We start from the raw sequence: 16,050 nt of genomic DNA on the forward strand, positions 1-16,050 counted from the left end.
TTCAAACAGAGAGAAGGGATCGACTTCTCGGAGACGTTTTCGCCAGTTGTCCGATACGACTCTCTCCGAGTTCTACTTGCAATCATAACACAGAACGGTCTGGAGACCGTTCAGTTCGATGTACGAACGGCATTCTTGCACGGCGTGCTTGACGAGGATATCTGGATGGAGTTACCTACGGGACTCAAGATCAGCGAGGAAGCCGGCGGTCGAAAGAGTGTAGTCTGCCTGCTCAAGAAATCGTTATACGGGTTGAAGCAAGTGCCGCGTTGTTGGAACCTTAAGTTCACAGGGTTTTTAAAACGGTTTAATTTGAGAGAAACAGACGCGGGCAGATGCGTTTTTTACGGGGTATATGAGGGAAACGAGGTATCTCGCGCTTTTTATCGATGACAAAATTGTAGCATCAAAGTCCATCGACGTAATCGAGAGCATAATTGCAGCGTTAAGCGAAGCATTCGAGATAACGTGTGGTGACTGTAGTAGTTTCGTCGGGATGCAAATATGTCGAGATCAAAATTGAAAACTATGTTTGTTCATCAAACGGCATACGCGAGAAAAGTAATCGAACAATTTGGAATGAGTCAAGCGAAAGGAATGTCAGTACCGGCGGATCCTCATACGATTCTGTATCCAGTCGAATCAAAGAAAAACGAGAAGGAAAACGTTCCTTATCGTGAAGCCGTGGGATTCTTAATGTTTTTGGCCGTAGTTACACGTCCAGATATTGCGTATTCAGTGAACGCGGTCATTAAGTTCATAAATAACCATAACCAAAGTCATTGGCAAGCAGTCAAACGAATTACATCGTATCTAGTCGAAACAATAGATGTAGGTATCGAGTACCAAGCGAGTGAGTCAAAAATCGAGCTGGTAGGGTTCTTCGACGCAGATTTCGCGAGCGACGTCGAAACACGAAGATCGACAACGGGGTACGCGTTTTGTCTTGCGAATGGTATCGTTACATGGTCGTCTTAGACACAAAAGCTTGTTTCTGTTCTGCTTGTTTCACTGAGCACGACGGAGTTGGAATATGTAGCAGCAGCAACCGCGACACGAGAGGCTGTATGGCTTCGTACATTACTACATGGTATAGGGTTTAGATGTGAAAAACCGACAATGTTGTGCGTAGACAACCAGAGCGTGATCCGTCTAGTCAGAAATCCCGAATTTCATAAAAGGACGAAGCACATTGATATAAAATATCACTATGTTCGCGAAAAGTCAGAGAGCAACGCGATCGACGCTGTGTACGTACCTACGGAGGCGCAGTTAGCCGATATTTTTACGAAAACACTCCCGAAAAAAAAAATTTATCGGGTCAAGTACAAATCTCGGGATTATTATCAAACGCTCGGACGGCGGAAGTGTTAAGACAGTCCATCGCATGCGAGGCGCGCATGTTCGAGCCCAACCTTCATGTAATATTCTCTCTATGTGGGGGCAGAGGAGTCTGGCGCGCAACGAAGCGAGTCAGTCGTCAGCGAATGCTACTGTGTGAGGCATCGCGTGACCAATATTAAAATAAAAAAGTTCTATTGTATTGTACATCGTTTACGCCACTTTATTCACCATACTCCCATTCCTTTCTGTCGAAGCAAGCTAGTTTGTGAACAAAAAGCCTCAACATAAAGACTGCGGTGGTGCAGTCAAATTTCAAACGAGCGCAACGCGTGGACTACGTTTAAAGATTTTTATCGTGGGTGACATGTGCGACGTGTTGAGAAAGTGAGTTTATCCAACTCGTATCTCCCGCGCCTGCGTGCGCTGTAAGGGAGGTGCAGTGTGTGTAGTTGACGAGAGGAGCGCTGGTGTGCACGGATGTGCGTAGAGCGTTTTAGTCTTCCGGAGAAGGAGAGCGAGTATCCACGTCGTTTGCTTATGTATCAATAAAGTTTATTATCGAGTTTCATCCAAACATTATCGTCAACTAATTAATACGGAAACCTTTTCCTTCTCATCCGAAATATCCCAACACGACAATCGCGTAATTCCATCCTGCTCGTACGCTGGCCATACGTATGAAATAAACAGAAGGTTTATATTTGTAATGAGTGCTCGCAAATTCTGCGGACTATAATGGACATGCCGAAATTTTGTCATGAGTTTACCTACGATATCGTTGTAAAAAACATTCACGATTCTGTCATCACCGTTTCTCATATGATTTTTAAAAAAGCTGTTGCTGAAGAAAAGAAAGAAGTCAGTAAAAAACGCGATGGTGTAAGATCGATTGAATTGACGGTTTCTGGTTATGGAACGTGAAAAAAACGTGGCTTTACTTCGTTATTTGGAGTTTCTTCAATCATCGGTTACCATACTGGAAAAGTTCTGAATATCGTCGTGAAAAGTTTATTTTGTAAGACTAGGGGCTACGCCCCTGCGCGCTTCGCGCCTCACTATTTCCTTATATAGTGTCTGTTAGGCAGGTGAATTTATTTGTGCTGATTTGATGACAGGTCCGCAACTGTTGATCGGTTGTTTCCAATCAACCCGACATTGCTATTGACTCCATATGCAGGTCTACTCAGATTGTTTTCGTAAACGAATCCACTCACATGTACAAAACCCCCGATGCCATGTATCCCCAATTGCATTTGGCGACTTATTTTGCTATAGTTATTATTTTCCCCATAGTAGAAGAAATTCATAGCTTTGCTATAAGTAGAATTTCTATGGCTTCAGACAAATTAAAAACTCGTTATGATCTTCGAGCCAGGGATATAAAATTTAATCCCGGAGATTCTGTCTGGCTCTTTCAACCTCGAAGACAGAAAGGACGATGTCCGAAACTACAAAGAGACTGGGAAGGCCCTTACTTAGTGGTTAACCGGATCAAGGATTTACAGGATATAACTCTCCTCGAGTTCTGTTTCATTACTTCTACTGACATGTTTGCCAGTATGATTTATTTGAAACGATACTCAGTCTCACCTCTGCTTGTCGATCTTGAGTTCCGTATACACAATACGCCAGCGCGCGAAAAAGACAATTCCCGTCGGGAATCATCTTGATAATTCTCGTTTGCATGTTTATTTTTTGCGTGTCAGAAACAGATACCTATAAAAATATTTGTCAAAGACTGTTATAAGCAGCCGATGACAGCTGTCAAAGGAAGTTTTGTTTGCTAGATGCTTTTTGTTTTGTTTTTGGCATCTCACCCCACCGCCAACATCATGCGTATACTATTGTTATTATAATCTTTTTTACCTGTTCATTTATTCAAAACTTTTTTATTAGATAGAGAGAAGAGATGTGCGAGGCTTCGCGAAACAAAACCGATACTACCGAGTATACGCAGTGGTATGAAAAACACGAATCTGTGTGCTCAGCAAATCACGCAGGATCTTCCGGAAAAATGGAGGTAGACGATATCGTCGTAATGTTTAAACATTCAGAAGAAAAGTACGGCGTAAAGTACGTTAGTTATATCAGCGACAGTGATAGCAAAAGATTCACCGGTATTCTAAACGCCTCTCCTTACGATGGAATTACCGTGACGAAAAAGGAATGCATTGTCATGTTCAAAAGCGAATGGGATGTAGATTGCGCGAGTGTGTAAAAAAAAATAAAGGACTTGGCGGCAGGAATAAGCTAACCGGTAAAATGATTGATAAATTGACGGTATACTATGGTTTAGCCATTCGTCGTAACGCAGATTCGGTGGCAAATATGAAAAAAGCGATATGGGCAACCTTTAATCATTATAGTTCAACCGATGATGATCCGCGTGAGAAACCTGTCCGGGCGGAGGTAAGTCTTGGTGCTCTTAGCAGTGCGCTTTCGCGAACGGTGAACTTGCCTCTTATCAACGCGATTATATAAGCACTACCAGTCAATCTTTTAGACGCAATAAAACCAATTTACACAGAACTCTCCAATGAAAACTTACTGGAAAGATGTAAAGGTGGTTTTACACAAAACGATAACGAAAGTTACAATCAACTCATATGGAAAATACGTCCGAAGATTTTACCGAGTGGATTGATAGTGGTGAACATAGCTGCCCATGTCGCTGCATGTATGTTCAATGAAGGATGTGCTTCACTTTTGACAATGCTGCAAGCAATGGGAATAAGCTGCGGACGAAATTGTCACGCGTACGTGACGGAAGATGAAAAGCGCGTGGACACGGCCGAGCGCCGCGCTCAATCTAATACTCGCGAAGCGAGATTATCGCGAAGACAACATCAAATTGGAATTTTAGAGGCTGATACGTCTGCAGGATTGTTGTATGGGCCGGGCATCGATGATTCAATTTAGAGGTAATAAATTAGACTTTACCTATGTATACACCCGACTTCAAACTAACGCGTTTTTCTCGAAACGACTTTTTCAGAATCGGTGACCACGATATCTCAAAAACGAGTGTATCGATTTATTTGAAATTTTGCATACATTTTTTTTTATATAAATCGGTAGTCCTTAATCGAATGATTTTTTTTCGATACATACTGTTTTTTATATCAAGGAAAATGAAGTGATTTTTTCACCAAAATTTGATTCATTTTTCAAAAATTAATATTTTATCAAATCCTTCGATTCAGGAGTAGATAATGCGATACAAAAACTAAATTTATTTGGTTTTTCGATTTCAGATGATTGGTTGGGAAGTTACAGTAGTCACCGCGGAAGGCCTCTTTTGATCAGCGGTGCGGGCGATACACTATATCGTTTACATTTATGAATTTTGTCCAATAAAAAAATTATGAAACATACTCAAAGATATACCCTTTAGTGTGAAAAGAAAAGTTCGAAATCTGCAACCAATTTTCCAAAAAGAATCACAAAAACACGCCTTTTTTTCGGTCGCCAACTAGGTGTAACCCCATAAATTCAATATGGCGTCTGAAGGACGAGGGGTGGAGTCCGGAAAATATGAATTTAAACTACTAATGACCCCCTCCTCGCCCCCCTCCGCCGCGACTATTCGTGATAGAAAATTGCTGTTCCGAATTCATGCATTTTAAACTCCTAAAATGACTGGGCTATATCTAAAATATATTAGAACCTTGATTCGGCATCAGGTACATACATCGTGTGTCTAATGGTATAAGAACGTATATGCCATTATACAACCCTATACCAGATGTAGAGGTAAAAAGGCGTATTTTTACCCCTTTGTATTTACGCGAAAAACATGAGGATATATTCAAAAACTTTGAAATTGGAAAATGGATCAACTAATGGTAAATCGTCGTCAGACTGTCCGTTATATCTTTTCATTACGAAGCTTATGAAAAATAATCACGTTCTCTGATGGTGTAAGGTCGTATGCGCCTACACACGACTTTATACCCTTACGTCCGATGTTATTTTCTGAGAAATAAAAAATGTTGAACATTCTTTCTAAAATCGACGAATCTTTACATTTCAAAGGTTTTTAAATCGTTTGCGAGAGAAAAAATATTGGCGGATACGACCATAAGCCGTTACGTCCGATATCTTTTAAAAAATAAATAAATTTGTGAAGTAAGTACTGCTTTTCAAATGTCGCGGTTGGGTCGACATGGGCTCTAAACATATCACGTAGTCCGTGACGCCACATCCACACGATATATTATATTTCTGTTTTTTCTTTTTTCCGCTTTGTGATATATTGTCCCATGGCAGCCACGTTATTCTCTATATCAAAACACGTTTCTCTGAATCTCTATTCATCGTGCCTTTTGTAATGTTATACTAATAAAAATAACCAAATTTCAAAACAAAATTCTTCTCGAAATTGATAAATCTTAATTTTTTGAAAGTTTTGGCTTCGTTCAAGAAAAAAACACAAAAATGGCGGATGCGACCTTATATTATTTATAAATGTGATAAATAAAAATATATTTCGCACGTGAAAGAGCGTATCCACCAAACATAAGACCTTTTTACCTTTATTCATTTTTTCGGTTACATTGATTATAGATTATAGATATGCGTTGTGAGTGCTTTCATCCCGACTGCCGCGAAAAAAACATTATACGCCCTTTTACCACCAAATTCGATTCCATATTAGTACACAATTTCAACCAGGCGAAATGAGAAAAAATGTTCTCTAAAAAATATGAATTGTGAACTAATTGTGCACAATTTATCTTATTATTCTGGAGTACCAGGAAATTTTACATGATTTTCCCGATTTCTTCCCGGTAGGAAAAATTTCTGGTTTTTCCCGATGCGTATACGCCATATACACTTCAATTCACATAACCAACGCCAAGAACCTCTCTAAATATTCATTTCATCTATTCCCAATCCGCTTCACCTAATTACATAATTACACTTCTTCCCAGTTCTGATAAAGCATGTATACAAACAATTATATACATTCTCCACCTTATTATCACTCCTACCAATATTCCCGGATCGAGGATAGCGACGAAACCGGACCTGAATTTACCCAAATAACATTTTGGGTGGTTATAGAGGTGGTTTGACAACCGCTTGTCGAACCAACCCCCCTCTATCCTGTAACATGACGATATCCTACCAAGTCGAATTAGAACTTAAAATCGGACCAATTTTAATATTGTCAGAACTTCATTTTGCATCACAATTCTAAGTTCCAATGTTCCTGCATAATTTATGGGGTACCGCGTTATGGAAATCTGGGATGATTTTCTGAGAGAAATGAGAAATTTGCAAAATAATATTAAGGTCTTTCCATAAACCTGCCGGTATTAAATTTTGTTTTCCATAGATTATGTCGCAAAATTTCTAAGAGAAACTGAAAATTATCAGGAATTTAGAAATTAAGTATATTCGCAGGAGTTTCTGAAAGTTTCGGAAAATACTTTTCACCAAGAAATGTCTGTTTCTAATTTTGGACAGTTGCTTTGTTTCAATTTTCTGAGTTCTCTAAGAAAAAAGTTAATTGGGTCTTGATAAAACGTTTAATACTGTCATTTTTTGGCACTTTTCGATACGTAGAATTTTATTTCCATTTATTATCACCAAATGAATTCGTGTTTCTGACGGAGTAGCCTATCTGATTCCGATGTTTCCGTTTTCGTAACTTACATCATGAGATAAATTTGAATCTGTAATGTCAGTTCGAAAATATGTAATTCACTATTTTCTCTTACCTGAGCTATTAATTCAAGTGCGTGTGAAAATGTCATATAAAATAGTACTTAACAAATTGCTTAGTTTGTGACATTCTACATACCTAATACCACGTGATAATAGCGATTACCTTTGTTGCAACTGTTACAAGGTATCACTAATTAAAATAATAAAATTGGTGTTAAAATAAGAAGGAACTACGAAAATATATATGTATGTACATTCAGGCAAACCTGACGTGAGGTAAAGTTAACTAAGGCTGATACATAAGATTATAGAAACATAGAATTGATGTGGCGACAGCAATTGCACCAAAATAAATATACTCTCTGTGTAACTTACTCGTGAGTTTGTTCGTCAAACTGGTGAGCTTAGACTTAAGGGCTTCTAACGTATGACGGGCATTTATTTGATGTGAAGTATGATCTGGATCGATAGGTTTGAGTTGAATATCATTTGTACTAGGCTCATTTTCACTTCCTCCCTGAGGATGAACTGATTTTCCATCAGTTTTTAATTCTTCCAATAAAGTTTGCTGCTGCGGTATGGTTTTCTTCTGAGTTTCATTTTCCGTGATTTCCACATCAATGCACTTTTTATGACTTGTTGTGGCACTTTGTGAGAAATTGTCACTTTGTATCAATGTTTTCTGTTCCATGTCGGTTTCTGTGCACGATAAAAATGTTGTTTTCGTAGCTTCATCGCCGTACGTGCTATTACTTACACTGTTAAAATTCTTCACTACATTTTTCTTTTCAATACATGAATCATTCGCCAAGCTCTCACTCTGCTCTATACTATTATGCAGGCTCGTGTCCCAGCCCTGGGGTGTTATTTCCGATTTTGGCCCAGAATACATGCCATTGACCTTACTGACAAAGTCGTGTGATCGGGTGAGACACGCATCATGCTATTCTGAACCATGCTTCGATCCTGTTTTACCTGAACCGAGCTTCTTCGCAAGTGACAATGATTCATCTTCACCCCTCTCTTTCATTCTCTCTTTCCATAATCTCATACTTTCCTTAAACTCTTTCATAGATTTAGCTGCTTCAGTTTCATATGCCTGCCTTTCTTCATCAGACAAAGCCTTCCACTTTTGCAGCATATTTGTCTGCCAGTCCTGAGAAAAAAAATAGTAATTCACATGGAGATAAAATTCAATGTCAAAACTCAATCTCCGTCCTATGCTACGTCCTATAAAAAATTGCATTTTGATGTCTACCAATTCGAATTTTACAAGGGGATTACATGATGTAAAGATCAATTCGAATTATTCATTAAAATGCTTCGAATGTACATATGTCTACTGATTTGGTTTCTTTCCATTTATTCATGGTCGAATTGTAACGCAATTTCAATTTGATCCACTCTGTAATACACAATTTCGTTTCTTTCCATTTCTAAATGATTCTTTTGAACACATTCAAATGAACCTCGAATGAAATTTAACACATCTCAAACAATTCAATTCATTCGTTTCTGTTTGGATACTGCAACGTTTTGAATTCATACGAATCTGTGAATGGCAATAGCACTTTTATAATATCGTTTACTCTTAGATCTTCTTTTTTTAATCTTGTTCAATGCGTGACGAAATATTCCGAATATCTTCGTGGATCACTCTGATTTGATTTTTGAATCATTTAATACATTTTCTTGAGAATTTCGGATTGTAGGACATCAAAACATATCTGTTTGATACGGTTTAATCTTTTTTTGTTTACTGAGATTGTATTGAATAAAGTTGCAAATTTCAATATCTACGGAGTTTTCGAAACATTTAAAAATTGTAGAAAATTTTCTTGGAACTATATTATTAATTTCGTCAGTAGGAAAAAGGTAAATTTTTTTTTTGCATTTTTATCAAATACATACATTGCGAGTGTATCAATTTTATGATATTGCTGTTTATTAACAATTTTATTCAAGATTAGCAGCTCGATGCAGCTCCACCTGCTAATATTTTCAAATACTTCTTGTCGCAAAACTATTAGACATAGCCATATGCTTTAGTAGAGCTCATCGAGACATTGAAAACTCTTGAGCATAACTTTCTAATATCCACAAAAGTTTAGTCAGCGTTCGGATAAGTGTGCGATCCCGTTCCGACTTGGCTTACAAATATCCTTATATCTCCAAAACTATTTATCTGGCTGTAACGAAATATAGCTAAAAATCTGGAGAGATGTAGCTATCCATAGAAAAAAAGATTCGTAATCAGTTCGGTAGTTCTGGAATTATAAGGTAACGTATGGACAGACAGGCAGGCAGAGAGACATTGAGTTGTATATCCAGGGTGTCTCATTTCAATCAATTCAGTCAAATATCACGAAAACCAAAAGTGTAAGGTAAAGTCACAATACCTTACAACAGTTGTAAGGATCTAAGGAGGAAAGAAGATGAGAGTGTCAGATTATTCGTAAGTGGATTTGGTTTTTGTTTTTTAAATAGAGCAGTAAAAGTTATTTGAGATTTTTTGTTGAACTTTGACCATAAATAACTTTTGAAAAAGTATATTTATCATAAAATGATGACTGACTTTTTTTGTAGAGCGTTCAATTCCCTACAAAAATTTGTTCTGGTCTTGTCAGTACATTAATGTGTTGTGGAGTTATAAAATGTCAGAGTTAAACAAAAAAATTTCCCATGTTATTGAAATGTGAAATGGAACAGCGCAATGATGCACCTCGAAATATAAATATTAAGACCTCAAAATTGGATAGCATTCTTTGTACGTCATTTGGAACAATATTTTCATCTTGAATTTTGAACAACAAAAAACAGTGTCTTTTTTCACACTGTATAATATTACATAAAATAGATCAAACAAATGGTTCTTTGATATTAACTCGATTGTATAATATTTTTCTGCCCACCAGGGTGTCTACTGCAATCGAGACTTCAAATTCCAGGAGTATTCCAGAAGATTCTAGGACTATTAGTTGAAAATTTCTAGGATCTTAATTTCGTCTTCCTTTGAGTTTTTAAGAATAAGGTGAGTTGGTAAGGTGTTGAAAAAAGAAATTTACACATGTGTAGGTATTATGTACACACGTTGGAGGCCTGATGAATTATATTTTCCATAAGAAGGTCGCGTATTACGGATGAAATATTACAGTTTTCAATCGAAACTGTATCATGTCAAATTTTCCAGCATGAATCAAACTATTTCAGGACTTTTCTAGGACAAAGTTGAGGTTGGATGGTTTTTTTTTTTTTTTTTTAACAACTTTGATATTTCAGTATTGATTCAATAAGATTAAATATTTCTTCAAGAATTATGATTAATACTTTTTCAAACTAGAGAAGCAATTAGAAAATATGCATTAGAAAACTTATATGATCTTACCCTAATCTTCATAGATCCTCTTTTTTCAGCTGCTGCACGAGCAAATAAACTATAGGCCGATGGTGGTCTTGTTGGGATTCCCAAACTTTTTAATTGCTGAAAAAATGTATAGAATAAGAATCAAGTGATATTCGATTAAACAGAAACATTTGCAGTCTTAACAATTAACACATTCCATGTCACATTGAACGCTTGCAAGATCAGACTTCTTTCAGAAATGTTTCAATACGTAACATCCATGGTATATTCAACAATGACTTCTTTGAGATTATGTGTACAAAAGTGATTGTCTTCTAATCTTCCAGTAAAGAAGTTGCAAACAAAAAAATTGTTGTCTTTCTAGTCATTGGTTGTTGGTTGACAAGACCCATAAATCTAACATAATTTGTTGTCATTGTAGTTGACGACCTGGCTTTTCTCTCCCGGACATGATTTGTTTTCGAACAGCGTGTTATTATTTCTTTTATTTTTATTCTTGGTTTTGCGTATGTCTAATGTCAGTACAGTTGAATTGATTTTGTAGTTATTCATCGCGATTTACATTATAATGTATAAAATTAAATTTGATTGTAAGTAAAAAAAATATTACACTTCTGAGGAGGGCCCTCCTCAAAGGGCCGAAATGTAAAATAAGACTTTATTTCTTCTGGCTGTCTTATGACACCGAATAAAACATTACCATGATATTAATCAGAAGTATCAGAAGAAGAAAAGAATATAGTGTTGATAAATGAGGTGGACTTTTTCGTTTTGTGGTATATACAGGGTAAATCGAACAGCATTGGTCAATGATTTAGCAAAACTGAACATCATGAAATTCATGGCCCATTAAGTCTTCATGACTTTCGATTTCTTTATTAAAATTAAGGTTGATTTGTTTTGGAAACGAGAAAAAATTACTTTCAGAAAGTTCACAAAAAAGGTTTTACATGTGTTTATGTCTATATATGTTTTGACTGAAATGACAATTTTTTTTTTACAAAATATAGAAGAGATTTGTCATTTATGCTGCTAGACTTCAGGACATGTTTCAGTCGATTTTGAAGAGAAATTGTATTGGGAAAAATTTGGATAACAAACTCACAATCCTTTTAAAAAATTGATCAGGTCCGTTACCATTTTACGTGATACAAAAATTCTGAACATTTGAATGTCAAATAAAATGGTGAGGGCTATTATTAGATGAGACTATTTTTTTTTGCAAATGATTATTTAAAAACGCAAGTGCAACCTAAGTTAAAATAGAACACAAATGTCATTCGGTGTGCCATAGACAATATTGTAGGTTACACAATTCGATAAAAATCTCAGAGACGGTTCTATTTTGGAACTAAATTATACATACGCTTTATATGTCGTATAAGAACTTGAGGTTAGCGATTCTTTCGAAAAGAAATTAGCGAATAAAAAGTTGAAAATAACCAAGAATGTGCATTCACGAAGACTAGGCGTTTTTGACAACATTATAGTTAAACAGCCTAACTTTCTCAACTGAAGCGGTGCGAATCGATTAATAGTCAATGACGTTAACAGTATCGTATTGCCACATCTTCCATCACTTTGACGACCAGAGTCAAATCACTATGCAGTTATTTCTGATAATTGAAATCGTATAAATATTTTACTCTGTGGCTTCCCTAAATTCATTTTACATCGTATTATTATTTACGACTTACATAATAAATCCTTTTAAACAAAAGCCGATGGTAGAGTTACCTTAACACAGTGCTATAGTTAGTCGTTACTGACGACATTGAATGGCATTAATCTTGGAAATTTTAAGAGTTTAAGTGTCATTGATCCAAAAAATTTGCAGCTAGTGGAATTTTATAGACATTGCCACACGTAAATACAGAAATTTTTTTTTTTTTATGTAGCAATAATGCGGTATTTTTGCATGAAAAGAGAAAGTTTTCAAATAATTTATTTGGCACTGCATATCGTATTGTGCTAGCTGTAATATTTGCATATCTGTGATGCATAGACGTTGATAACAATTGAAATCAATGACATTTCACTTGGTCGGTAAACACCGATTATGGTAGGGATGGCCACCCGGTTGATCGCGGCTATTAGGCTTGTCGATCGCGACAAGGCAAAGAAAAATACATGACTATGTCAAAAAATATTTCATTTAATTCTGTGGTGAAGATTTGAGATTGGTAAATTGCACAGAGTCTGGATAGTAAATGGTAGATTTCGGGTCTAATCAAGTTTGCCACCTAGACTACAGCATCTTAACTATGAATTGTACCTGTGATCGTGATTTTCTTTCCATTCGTTTGAGCTTTTTCTCCGCTTCATCACGTTTAGCTTTTTTAATCAGTTCCTTCTGTTCATCTGTGATCGAATTTTCGTAATTTATCATTGCTTTGCTGTATTCCTTGTAAAGGTTTTTACGTTCTTCTTCCAATTTTGATTTTTGACTAGGATCCATTTTTTTGTATTCTTTTGCAATCATTGCTACTATTTCCGGCGATTTGAGATCGGGATACTTTTGCCTCAACATAGGCCGCAGTTGTTGCATGAAAGTGAAATATACAGATAATGGACGTTTTGGTTTCGGTGATAATCCTAGTCGCTCTTCTAAGGAGTGCTTCAACGTTGCTACTGGCTGATAGCTGGGCAAAATGAATCTGGAAGAATAACGGAGAGTAGATTAACAACTGCAGTCATGCCAGTTTTATTAATGAGTAGTTAGTCCCCGCTTATACTTTGGTAATCCTAGGGTAATCAACAAACGCAATGGATTGATCCAGCACTACGATTCAAGTATTGGGGATATTTAGGTACAAAAATGTACTTGATAAAATGACAGAATGAAGAACGAATGAAATCGAAGTTAATAACGTCAAAGTAATGAAACGATAAACACAGAATGGCTATTTTTCTACTCCAGAATAACTTTGAAAAAGTAGTGTTTGCACGATGAGTATGCCAATACTGTATCACAATTTACTGAATTTCAGGCAATCCAATTTTGCAAAATTCCAAGTTTTCCTAAAAGTGCATTATTATAATGACATTAGAAACTAAAACTATATGGAGATTTGCTAAAACTAATGATTGCATAACCTCAGGATTGTCTAAGATTTCGTGAAACACACCCAGCTGAAAGTAAGCACATTTTGCAAACTTAACACCTTCAAAGCTATTGTAAAACGGCAAAGTAATGAATTTTAGTTCGACAATTCATTATGCAAACGTCATTAATTTCTGCCTTATCTGTATAGGAATTATGTAACTTACAAATATTAATTACGTATAAAATAATTTCCGCTAATTGTCAGACACAGGCTGTGGGAACAAGCATTTAAATTGGTTGAAATACACTTCACTATTTGCCCTGAAGTGAAATACTCTGGTGCTCGCATAAATTTGCTAAAGGATCGCAAGGTTTGAATTGATTTATGCTATATTAATTAATCTACTGCCAATTTAAAATTAATCTTAAAACAGTAAACCAAGGGTTCTACAACCAGATCTCTTTCAACTTCCTGATTCTATGTTTTCAGGAAAGCGAGACAGTTATGATATGCACCGCGTACATAAAAAGTTGAGTTTTCAATAAATTTGCATATTTTAACATCTAGAGAACCCTCAAAATATTATTTTCCTGGGTATCGTAATTTCACTTGAGTTCTGTGCCTGTGCAATTAGTCTTGACTTCAAATTACATTTATTTTATTATTTGTTGCTAAATACAACAGACAGATTAGCTGCAAATAATAATGACAAAATCTGTTAATGAGAATTTAATTAATTGGTTTGCTATTCTTAAAACCATTGAGAGTAGAATAAAATAATACACAAATACAAGTAAAATAGAAGTGTATTTATCGGACATTGGACTAGAAGTTGATTTGGCGAAGGTTGGAATTGAAGTGTACTTGATGAATGGTGGATTAATAGAGACTCGAGGCACAGAGTACGAGTGCACGAAAGGTACGAAAATCTAGATTAGTGGGGATTAGTGGAGTAAGGGAGATACCTAGTGGCTTAAAGCTGGATGGAAATAGAATAGGATAGAGACTATAACGTTACTATAAGGAATGTTGAAAAGTTAGCAGGTACAGACAAGAGGTGGTCGAAGAAGATGGGGAAAACATGTGCGGAACGCCGATCATGACAGCGGAAAAGTTTTTTGATAATTTACACTTTCATTCCAAATATTTTTCAATTTCAGGTGTAAAAAAACTTTTGAATATTCCTTTACCTTTCACGTACTATACCACGAAGGTACTTAGTAAATAAGACAATGACAATAATTCATACTTTAACTACATAAATTAATATTGCATTGTGTCGTTCACAGGGAGAAAAACAAAAACCGATTGTGAGAAAAAATAATCGAATTTAAGCAATAATCAATTATACTCAATTAGTTGGGAAAAATAATCGATTATTCTTGGTCATTCTCAATGAGGTAAGAAATTCACTGTCCATATCTGTAGCCCTCAGAGTGTTTCAAAATACATATTAATCTCGACTTGATTAGGGTAGGCGACATTGTAGCATGATTTATGTGTGACTTGTGTACAATCGCTCTTCAACCAGTTACTGTGCGAATATGTGTTTGAAAGAATCAGAGTAGATTCTCCGTATGATGCTATGCGATGCAGTGTTGCAGCTAATGAAAATGTTTATTGAAATTGATGACGTTGGCTAAGCAATATTTTGCGAATGAATTTTCTAAACAGGAGTATCATGGAAAAAAAAATGGTTTAATTATGAAAATAATAATCTAACCAATAACAGAAGGAATAGGTGTGTGATACATGAAGTGTTGACTACGATAATGGTTATGATTGTATCATTTTATAACTTGGCAAAAGTAAAGACCCTGGCACAATGAGACGAACGACGAGATAAGAATACAAATCAGCCAATCGCCACGCACCTTAGAAAAGCAACATCAATCGTATAGCTTACTTCTTATTTCCATTTCTGACTATACCAGCGGTTTGAAGGTTATGAAAATTATTTATAGTATATGATGAATACCTTGATGACAAAAGATTCCTATAAGGTCCCATTACGTTACAAAGTTTGAAAAAATTCCCATTCATGGCCATGGTTGAATCGGATCTTCATTCGCACAAGAAACTGCTACTTTTCTTCCTGTTTATATCCCTGTTCCGGTAGATATGTACAATACGTACTAAGCCATACCAAGCCGCGAATACCTAAGGCGACCTCAGCCATGCACGCCATGTATGTATGGACGTGTGTGTGTAAGTATCACGTATGTATGCACCCATAACGGGTGCGTTCCGAAACCATAGATTTATAGAGATAGACTGCGCGGCAGTGTCCATAGACTAATAAGAATAGACCGCGTGAGCGGGCTGAGAAGGCGATAACGCGGTAGAATGAGAAAGCTGCATATTGGCCCAGGGGGAGTTCACTCAATGCTTTTAGATGGGACCGAATTTTGGCAGGCTGCAGGACTATACTGTACCAACACAATATTGAAAAATTCGCAGTTACTATATTTCTATAGTTATTTCTTGCTAGAGTATAGTAACATGTCAGCATTACTTAGGATGTTAAGAGCGCTCTCTACCGAGTAATGTGATTATGTAATCGCAGACCACGGTCTTCTAACATAGGATACAAGAATGGCGGAATATTATTTTCCGGCTGCA

The 16,050-nt window shown here is 36.3% G+C and overlaps 1 protein-coding gene across 6 annotated transcripts in view; it reads right to left on the minus strand.

The window, feature by feature from the left end:
* Positions 1-15,692, minus strand: part of LOC124298036 (transcription factor A, mitochondrial) — a 35,710-nt gene extending 20,018 nt beyond the window's left edge. For 3 of the 6 annotated variants that reach the window (XR_006906710.1, XR_006906709.1, XR_006906708.1), the window contains exons 1-4: positions 15,407-15,687; positions 12,657-13,038; positions 10,403-10,498; positions 7,393-8,173 (exon numbers count right to left, since the gene is read on the minus strand). Coding sequence is in view for 1 of the 6 variants with exons in the window: in XM_046749594.1 (XP_046605550.1) it covers positions 7,961-8,173; positions 10,403-10,498; positions 12,657-13,038; positions 15,407-15,477 (762 nt within the window). In the remaining 5 variants the exon portion in view is untranslated. Of the gene's footprint in view, positions 1-6,890; positions 8,174-9,929; positions 10,028-10,402; positions 10,499-12,656; positions 13,039-15,406 lie in introns of those variants that run through there. The other 3 variants (XR_006906707.1, XR_006906711.1, XM_046749594.1) reach the window with 3 other exon arrangements.
* Between the last annotated feature and the right edge of the window lie 358 nt (positions 15,693-16,050).

The sequence above is a fragment of the Neodiprion virginianus genome, chromosome 2 (assembly GCF_021901495.1).
Source record: "Neodiprion virginianus isolate iyNeoVirg1 chromosome 2, iyNeoVirg1.1, whole genome shotgun sequence".
Lineage (NCBI taxonomy): Eukaryota > Metazoa > Arthropoda > Insecta > Hymenoptera > Diprionidae > Neodiprion > Neodiprion virginianus.